Source organism: Erigeron canadensis, unplaced genomic scaffold (assembly GCF_010389155.1).
Source record: "Erigeron canadensis isolate Cc75 unplaced genomic scaffold, C_canadensis_v1 Conyza_canadensis_unscaffolded:20, whole genome shotgun sequence".
NCBI lineage: Eukaryota > Viridiplantae > Streptophyta > Magnoliopsida > Asterales > Asteraceae > Erigeron > Erigeron canadensis.
Genome location: NW_025215603.1, coordinates 35,001 through 45,000, shown reverse-complemented (window position 1 = coordinate 45,000; position 10,000 = coordinate 35,001). Strand labels below are relative to the sequence as shown.

General features: G+C 32.0%; 2 protein-coding genes and 3 non-coding genes across 5 annotated transcripts in view; 2 read left to right on the top strand and 3 right to left on the bottom strand.

The window, feature by feature from the left end:
* LOC122584280 (maturase K) overlaps window positions 1–1,814 on the bottom strand; it is a 3,086-nt gene extending 1,272 nt beyond the window's left edge. The window contains exon 1 of the mRNA XM_043756492.1: window positions 1–1,814. This exon is cut by the window's left edge and continues 1,272 nt beyond it. Within this exon, the coding sequence (XP_043612427.1) occupies window positions 1–520 (520 nt within the window). The 5' untranslated portion in view covers window positions 521–1,814.
* Window positions 1,815–5,067: 3,253 nt separating this feature from the next.
* Window positions 5,068–5,155, bottom strand: TRNAS-GCU. The gene has a single exon. It is a non-coding gene; the product is annotated as a tRNA-Ser (tRNA).
* Window positions 5,156–5,868: 713 nt separating this feature from the next.
* TRNAC-GCA lies at window positions 5,869–5,939 on the top strand. Its single transcript has one exon. It is a non-coding gene; the product is annotated as a tRNA-Cys (tRNA).
* Window positions 5,940–7,715: 1,776 nt separating this feature from the next.
* Window positions 7,716–10,000, top strand: part of LOC122584276 (DNA-directed RNA polymerase subunit beta-like) — a 4,736-nt gene continuing 2,451 nt past the window's right edge. Inside the window, exon 1 of the mRNA XM_043756490.1 lies at window positions 7,716–10,000. This exon is cut by the window's right edge and continues 2,451 nt beyond it. Within this exon, the coding sequence (XP_043612425.1) occupies window positions 9,269–10,000 (732 nt within the window). The 5' untranslated portion in view covers window positions 7,716–9,268.
* TRNAY-GUA lies at window positions 7,969–8,052 on the bottom strand. The gene has a single exon. It is a non-coding gene; the product is annotated as a tRNA-Tyr (tRNA).

Here is a 10,000-nt window from a genome sequence, read left to right as displayed (position 1 = left end):
GCAAAGAGGAAGCATCTTTTATCCAATAGCGAAGAGCCTGAACTAATATTTCCAGATGGGCTGGGTAAGGTATTAGTATATCTAATACATAATTTAAATGTGAAAAGTTGTCCTCTAAAAAAGAAAATATTGAATGAATTGATCGTAAATTTTCGGATTGAACTACCCCTTTCCTTTCTAGGGAAGATTTTAATCGCAGAGACAATGGAATTTCCATAATGATTGAAGAAACCTCTGACATTATTTGCGAATAAAAAAGAAGGGTCTGCCCCAAAAAAGGAGTCTGTTTAGAGTCATTAACAGAAAGAATCAAATGATTCTGTTCATACATTCGAATGATTAAACGTTTCACAAGAAGTAAGCTGGATTTATTGTCATAACCTGCATTTTCCAACAAAATGGATCTATTTAAACCATGATCATGAGCAAGTACATAAATATACTCCTGAAAGATAAGTGGATATAAGAAGTAGTGTTGTTGAGATCTATCTAGCCCTAAATAGCTTTGGAATTTATCCATTTGAAATTCTATTTAAATGAAAGGTAGAGGATTTTGGGGGTTATAAATGATACATAGTGCGATACAGTCAAAACAAGGTATTATAGTACAAACCGAATAGATACCTCGGATCCAGATAAACTTATCAACAGATTCTCTATCATCTCGTTTTCCATTTTATTTTAAGTTTTTATGTTCGTTTTCCTTATAGGATGACAAGATGATTAGAAATCCTTTACTTTTTTCAACCCAATCGCTCTTTTGATTTTGGAAATTTATTTATCAATATACTGTTTCTTATACACAAAATCTCCATTATTCCATTATAGAATGGAGAGTGGTAATATTTAGGATTCATTAAAAAATCAAGAATATTTTTTCCTGGGAGAAAGCCTTCCCGTATTGGGCACTAATATTTTTTTAACGTCTAATTAGATCGGGTAATCATTCAAATTCAGAATGAAAGCTCGTTGCTTTTTCTTTCCCTATAATAAAAATGAAATTAATTGAAGCCGTGGGGCCCTATCCATTTATTAATTCGACCCAACTTGAAATTGACTTCGGTTTGCTCCCTTTCAATAATATAAAGAAGGCTTTGTACCGAGCCGGAAAGAATAAAATATTCTCAGAACTCTTAATTGATACGACATGCTATTTTTTCCATTCATTCCCTTTCAGGATCAGTCGCGGTCTTCCAAACTTTACCGATAGTATGGACGAATCCCTCGCTTCATCTAAATGTGTAAAAGATCCTAGCCGCACTTAAAAGCCGAGTACTCTACCATTGAGTTAGCAACCCAAATATAAAAGGGTATGTAGATACAATCAGAATAAAACAAAATTATTAAATTAAAGCATTACTCTACGAAATAAAAAATCTAAAAAAAATTTCTACTCTATTAAATTTTCTACTCTATTTGGAACATAAAAAAGACTAAATCAGAATCAGATGAAAAAAATAAAAATTTGCCCGACCAAAAAAATAAATAAATGTAAAAATGCTAGAACATCCCCTATTTCTATGTTATCCAATCAAAAATACGGGTATCAAAGCTAATCCAACGAACCCATCATTTGAATCAACAGTAAAAATAAAAAAGAAAACCTATGGGACGGAAATAAATAGATCTGCTTATCACGATGAATTATATTTGTTCGATACAGCGTTGTCAACATAAAGGTAAAGAAAAGAATACGATGAAAAAATAAAAAAACTTAAATTGAATTGAATATTGAATAATAGTAAAAAAAGGACTTATGTTGGATTGGCACTGCATATATCTATATTTTTATATACTAAATTTTTAGTTTTTAGATTAAATGGAGAATAATATAAAAAAATGGAATCCATATAGAATAAAGAACTTCTATTCCTTGTTTATTATTATTATTACTTGGTATTAGAGTTCAAATGAAAATCACCCGATTACAGGTAATGCCATAATTTTCTATTTTTTGAGGATCAATCAAATACGGTTTCCTTAGAAAAATATTCTATAGAAAAGGATTCTATAAAAGCAATGATAAATAGAATAGATACGAATAGACCAAGAAAGGAAATAAAAAACATAGTATAGAAAAGATATCCAAAATGATATAGAAATCACTATCCTACCCTTTTTTTATTTCCTTAATTTAATTTTGTTTGATTAGCGCAAAGTTACTTAAAAACCTCTGCCTTTTTTAAAATATCCTGAACAGTTCCTGTAGGCTGAGCGCCTTTTTCAAGGAAATAGAGAATAGCGGGAACGTTTAAATAAGTTTGATTCTTGATCGGATCATAAAAACCCACTTTCCGAAGATCTCTTCCTTCTCTTCGAGATCGAACATCAATTGCAACGATTCGATAGACGGCTCATCGGGATAGATGTAGATGAAAAAGAACCCCCCCCCTAGAACCGTATAGGAAGTTTTCTCCTCGTACGGCTCGAGAAAAAATGATTCAAAGTTTTATCTATGGATAAAATTTGATTAGAATAAATAGGAAAGGAATCCGTACAATAACTTAATAAATTCTATAATTTCAATTTCACTCATTTTTATTTAGCTTACTTCCTGAAGAAGAAAAAATCATTTGTACTCATAACTCAAGTTCAATAATATCTCAAAAATCTTAAAGAAAAATCTTTAATTTAATATTTTTTTTGAGTGGTCTTTAACCCACCCTTTTTGTCTCGTTTAAAATCTATTTTGATTCGTTATTCGGATCCGTGAGACAATTGAAGTGGTGTTTCCTTGTTCTGGGATCCTTTATCTTTGTTTTAAATCATTGGGTTTAGACATTACTTCGGTGCTTCTTAATCCTTTCAAAATGGTAGCAACATACCCCTTTTGTGATTTCTTTCTATCAAAGAATCATACCGACGGTTGATTCGTGTGCGATACACTGCGTATCGAAAAAGTTTTAGCCGTTCCAACAAATTTTTTGAATTGAAAAATTGCTCGAATCGGATCCTTTCGATTTCTATATCGAAGATATACTTACGAAGTTGTTCCAATTTATGAATTGGCATTAACCCTAGATCGTTGCCCCTGAGAAATTAATCAATTTTCTACTCGAGCTCCATCATGAACTATTTACATTACAACCCAATAAAAAAAAGAAGGGCTCTAGTAGAATAGAACAAATGACGTCGAGCCAAGAGCACCTTCATTCCTATATAAAATGGTGGATATAAGAAAAAGAATCCACACCGGATCGTGTCCTTCAAGTCGCACGTTGCTTTCTACCGCATCGTTTTAAACGAAGTTTTACCATAACATTCCTCTAATTTGGAACCAGTACGGAATTGATTCAATTATGGAATCATGAATAGTCATTGGTTCAGTCGGTACAGAGACAAAGTAATTTATATTTTTTCTTATCTACATAGATAATAGATAAGAAAATAGATAATAAAGATTTTTCTGAAGAAATATTAGCAAGACCCCAGCTTTTTTGCAGGATAAGAATACATACCTATACGTTATGCGCTTCCTCTTTTATATGTATTTTCATTTCATTTTTTTTTTACCTGATGAGGTTAAGTAATCTTTCTACAACTATGATCTACGGCCCATCTTAGCTTTATCTGGGTCACAAAGGGGTTCAGTTACTTTTGTATATCATTTAACTCGATTTAGTTCAGTTTGTGAAAAACTCAGATATGCTTCCGCAAAGAATCATTCAAAATCAAAAAAGAAGGAGGAATAATATAATATTTAATATTCTATGCAATATTAGACCTTGAAACAGAACCTCCTTGAACAAAAAACAAATATTAGGATACAATGGATACGCTCTGGGACGGAAGGATTCGAACCTCCGAATAGCGGGACCAAAACCCGTTGCCTTACCGCTTGGCTACGCCCCATTTCTATTTTTATTGGACACTAATACTAATAAAGAATAATATTGGTATTAAGTCTTCGTCAATTCCAGTGCAACTATCTAGAGAAACTCTTTTTTCGTTATCTTTATAGAATCTATTATAGATTCATGCTAGGTTTTTGGCATGTGTATATCTAGAATTCAACTGAATTTATTGATCATTACATATAATTCAATTAAGATATTGTATGAAAGTATGATTTCTTCTATTCTCCTTTGAGAATTGGAGGATTTTTGATTGAGCAGAAAAAAAGAAGGATTTTTTTGTTTACCTTACTTTCTTCATTTTTCCTTAACTCAATCAAAATGCAATTATTTCGACGAAAAAAAAAGTCTGTTATGCTTAATATTTTTAGTTTGATCTGTCTTAATTCTGCCCTTTATCCGACTAGTCTTTTCTTCGCCAAATTGCCCGAAGCCTATGCTTTTTTGAATCCAATCGTAGATGTCATGCCAGTTATACCCCTGTTCTTTTTTCTTTTAGCCTTTGTTTGGCAAGCTGCTGTAAGTTTTCGATAAGAGCTTTAATACTATCCTAGAAAATTCATGATTTATTCGAGAAAAATTATAACAATTGATAAGATCAAATAAGTCTGACAGTATGAAACTTCGATTCAAACTTTCGGATAGTCGCGATAAATCCGGCTCGCCCTATTTCCTTTCCCCATTTTAATCCTTTTTCGGGGAAATACCTTATGAGCTTAGGGTCCCTTAGAATATCTAATTGTGGGTATGAAAGTGATTGTGGTAATTAAATTAAAGACTCTTATTACAAATTTCAACTTCATTTGATTTGAATTTCTGAACATTCTTTTCTATTTCTATAATTCATTTCTTGGTGTCAAAATAAGATATGTGATATAAAAGTGGAGGATCTATTATCTTTTCTCGTTTTTCTTTTTCAAAAAATGATCTTGGAGGTTGTGTAATGCTTACTCTCAAACTTTTCGTTTACACAGTAGTAATATTCTTTGTTTCTCTCTTCATTTTTGGATTCCTATCCAATGATCCAGGACGTAATCCTGGACGTGAAGAATAAAATAAAAATTGAATTTTTCTTGTTTGATTTTACAATTTTATTAATTAATAATATTTTATTTATTTTCGCTATTCCACATATTTAATTTAATTAGGAAAAAAAAATAAAAAAGGGTTTGCAAAAATTGAAAGAAAAAAAATAGAAAGTCGTCAACGGAAACGGAAAGAGAGGGATTCGAACCCTCGGTACGAATAACTCGTACAACGGATTAGCAATCCGCCGCTTTCGTCCACTCAGCCATCTCTCCCAATTGAAAAAGATAATTACTATGTTACATTACACATCAAGTAAGGATTAAATAAAGTATTTCTTTTACATTCTTTATCATTATTATAGAATTAGCAATTCCATTTAGATGCTCGAAAGATCCAAATAGAATAGAAAGATAAATAAAGAAGACCTTCTTGCTTTTATTTTGTTCGAAGTGCCTTTTGGGCCTGGCCCGGTCAATACCCAGCCGGGCCTTTTTTTGTTCCAATGAAATCCTGTTTTTTTGTTTATAGGCAACATACTCTAAATACCCAATTTGGTATCTGTGTAAAAATTTCCCTTCTGGGGTTTACATATACTTATCATTTTTGTTATAATAGAATCCAGAAATTGAGAAGGATTTTTGATTTAAAAGAATCAATTAAGTATGTATCCATTTGGATTTTCTTATGTCATTAGGGAAACCCAATTTTAGATTCAAATCCAAGAATAAGTCACGAATTCTCAGTCAACGAATAGTTAATGGTTCCCTTTTGTCATAAATCGTTTTTTAAACGAAAATAGACAGAGGAGGTAGATCAAATACATTAATTATTAAATACAATAAGAAACGATAAAATTTTTATACATAAATTCGAAATTTCGATTTAGAAAAAGGATTAAAAAAGGAATGCAAGATGCAAGTACAATAAACTAAAGTTTAGTAATCCAACCGAAAAAGCAAAATTTTTTCCTATTGTGTATCCTTTTGGCGGCATGGCCGAGTGGTAAGGCGGGGGACTGCAAATCCTTTTTCCCCAGTTCAAATCCGGGTGCCGCCTCATCAACAAATGAATCTAAATCTCTTATTCTGTTCTGGGGATTTTGTAAAAACTTGAAAATACTTGAATCTAAAATTCAAAGAAAGATTATATTGGATGGATTTTTTTTATAGTTTAGAAAAAAAAAGTGCAAAAAATTTTTTTTTTAGACCCGTCGTTAAGAGTATAATATACTTATCTCCCAACTCCTTCAGAGAGACAATTGGGAAAGGGTACGAATTAGATCAAATAGGAAATAAAAGTCTGTAATAGATTTTTTTTTTACTTTGAAGGGCAAGAAAAAGGAATGGGTCTCTTTTTTTATTACTAGATAGAATAGATGTTCCATTCCATTAGTAACATTCCCTTATAGTGTCATTGTATATTTTACTTGTATTTAGTCTTTCCCGATTAGAAATCATATAGGAATTTTTGAAATGGATTTATTTGACTGGTTCATCAATAGTGTTCGGCCAGAATCCCTTTTTGACTCTGGACCATTCATTCTACTATTATTAGTGAGCAATAATGGAATAATTCTATCATAGAGAAAAGGGATATAATTCACATGGATATAGTAAGTCTCGCTTGGGCTGCTTTAATGGTAGTCTTTACATTTTCCCTTTCACTCGTAGTATGGGGAAGAAGTGGACTTTAGAACCACTCCTAATTTAGTTAACAGTATCAATTGTTTTATAGATCGTTCTGCAACGCTTTTTTTATTTAAATTGAAAATTATTTCAATAAAAAAAAAGATCCTCATTTCAAAATTCCCTTGGATTCTAGTGGAGAAATGTATTCTATAACAGTAAAACGATTTTTTCAGATTCATCGGAATAAATAGATGTATCAAAGAAATAGAATCGGGTCGTACGTCAATTCCATATATTTTTGGATTAATAACTACATAGATTGAAGATAGAAGCTAATATAGTATACCAACTTTATTAGAAAGTCAAGTACAATTTTATTTTATACATTACTATAACACTAATAGAGAGTATGATAAGAAAAAAATTTCTTTCTTACCATACTCTCGGATCTCATAGAATACCGCCGATTATAGCCCGTTGATTTCATTTAATAGAATACTTTACTTTTGATTTCTTCAAATATGGATAAGAATTCAGAAGTAAAGTTTCATTCAAAGTAATTAATCGTTTTGGCTGACTGTTTTTACGTAAATTATAAGTAGAAAGGCAGTAGGAACTAAAATGAACAGTGCAGTAGCAATAAATGCAAGAATATTTACTTCCATAATCTCATCGTTTTTTTATTTCACAATAACTCGGGATTTAATCCCATAGAGATGATAAATCTTTCACCTGTCAATTCAATGAATGCATTACCTATCGATGATCTTGAATCGGATCAATATCATATCATGAATAACAATATCTGAGCTATTAAATTAATTCGTCGTCGAGAATTGAATAGTATAACATACGAAGATCCTTTATCCATACCGAATCCAATCTTGGATTCCCGGACCGAGCAAAAATTCCTTTTTTATCCTTCTTTTCTGTTCTTTTTTTTGTATGTAGTCAAACGAAGTATCATCTAACCACCCATCCGTTTCCATTAAAAACTCAAAAAGAGAGGAATTTGGTTGTAAAATTTAATGATCCAAATTTCTTTGGAAGACAAAGAAGTATGAGAAAGATGAGGCGCGGGATAAAAGATTGAATATTCTATCAACTTCACTATTTTAGTTTTTTTAATTTTAGTTTAGGGTTTATTCTTTCTTTGACAGAATCCTGAAAAAAAAAGAGAGGAAACCTCTTCGGGATTCAATGATGCTCTCTGTCCCCTCTTTCACAGAAAATGGAGAGACGAGTTGATGTACTTATTGGATCCGTCGGGACTGACGGGGCTCGAACCCGCAACGTCCGCCTTGACAGGGCGGTGCTCTAGCCTATTGAACTACAATCCCAGGGAAATAAGAAGAGATCTAGCAGAAAATTTGAATTCTTTTTTTTATCTTGTATCCGGTAAGGTATTTCTTAAGAACAAGAGAGTTCTACCGTCTGATAGTAGATTGGCAAATTGTTGGGCCGAGCTGGATTTGAACCAGCGTAGACATATTGTCAACGAATTTACAGTCCGCCCCCATTAACCACTCGGGCATCGACCCAACGCCTAAATTTTTTAGACGTTCCATAATAAACTTCCTTTCGTCTACCAGGCAGACTTGAGAAATACGGCTACGGATCATTTGATAGAAAATACCACTCCTATAGTCTTGAGTCTTGGTACACCCCCAGAGGGACTTGAACCCTCGTTTTCTCCGTGAAAGAGAGAGGTCGTAACCACTGGACCATAGGGGCCTACGGCCGCCTTCATAAATCAACTAGAAATAAAAGGTCCCGAGGGCCGGCCAAATCAAAAAGCACTAGAATATGGGTAATAAGACAAATACCATAGGTAATAAGAAAATTGAGATAATATAAAAATAGAATAGGAAAAACATAATAGGTAATTAAGACCTAGTAGGGCTACCTTATTAACTTTAACTTAATATAACTCAGGTCAAGATCCGTCTTTAGTAGATCCATAGTATATAAATCAAACGGAAAAACTCCTTAAGTATTCTGGGGGTTAGTTAATGGTAATCAAATCAAACTTTACCATTAAACTATATAACCTTGAAACTTTATTTCATTGGTCTTTCTCATCTTTATCTCTCTCATTCACAAAGGGTTATGCGTTGGATTCATGATCCTTCACTCTGCAGTAGATTCAAGATGGTTTACCAAAATAGGATTTGCTCGGTCAAATTATATTGACCCCGAAGTCATACTGTCAATTGACAACACGACAGGAGGGTAATAAAAGAACGGAGAAGACATAGATCTAGATATAAAAAAAATAAATTAGATAGATTTAATAATAAATCTAATAAATATTCATATCATATAGTTTTCTGGTATTCAATATTCAAGTTAGAATATCAATCAAGTAGATTAGAATATCAATCATCAATACCGTTATATTATATTAAAAAAAATAAAATAGAAAATAAATATAAATCAAATAAATAAATAATATTCTAAAAAAATCCCAAAGCATAGTAAGCCTAAGTAGGATATTCTGTTTCTAAGACTGTTTTATCAATTCCGTTCCGCTTGCATCTCTTAAAATTAAGTTTAAGTTCAGTATAAATTTTTATTCCACTTATCTCATAGATTCCAGTCAAAGATTCATAGAATCGAAATTACATCATTGCTAGATCTATATATAGTATTTGATGGGCCAGCCAAAATGGTATTTCTTTTTTTTTTTTTTTTTGAGAATTCAATATGGATGAATATAAATAACTGACAATTTCAAAATAATCCGGGATAGACACAATGTCCACAATACCTGGATTTAATCAGATACAATTCGAAGGATTTTGTAGGTTCATTGATCAGGGTTTGACAGAAGAACTTTCTAAGTTTCCAAAAATTGAAGATACAAATCAAGAAATTGACTTTGAATTATTTTTGGAAAGATATCAATTGGTAGAACCCCTGATAAAGGAAAGAGACGCTGTGTATGAATCACTCACATATTCTTCTGAATTATATGTATCCGCGAGACTCATTTGGAAAAACGATAGGCGTAGGTATATCCAAGAACAAACAATTTTGATAGGAAAGATCCCTCTAATGACTTCTCTGGGAGCTTTTATAGTAAATGGAATATATAGAATTGTGATCAATCAAATATTGCAAAGTCCCGGTATTTATTACCAGTCAGAATTGAACGATAACGGAATTTCGGTTTATACCGGCACCATAATATCCGATTGGGGAGGAAGATTAGAATTAGAGATTGATAGAAAAGCAAGGATATGGGTTCGTGTGAGTAGGCAACAAAAACTATCTATTCTAGTTCTATTATCAGCTATGGGGTTGAATATAAGAGAAATTCTAGAGAATGTTTGCTATCCTGAATTATTTTTGTCTTTTCTGAATGAAAAAAAAAAAATAGGGTCAAAAGAAAATGCTATTTTGGAGTTTTATCAACAATTTGCTTGTGTAGAGGGAGATCCGGTATTTTCTGAATCCTTATCTAAGGATTTACAAAAAAAATTCTTT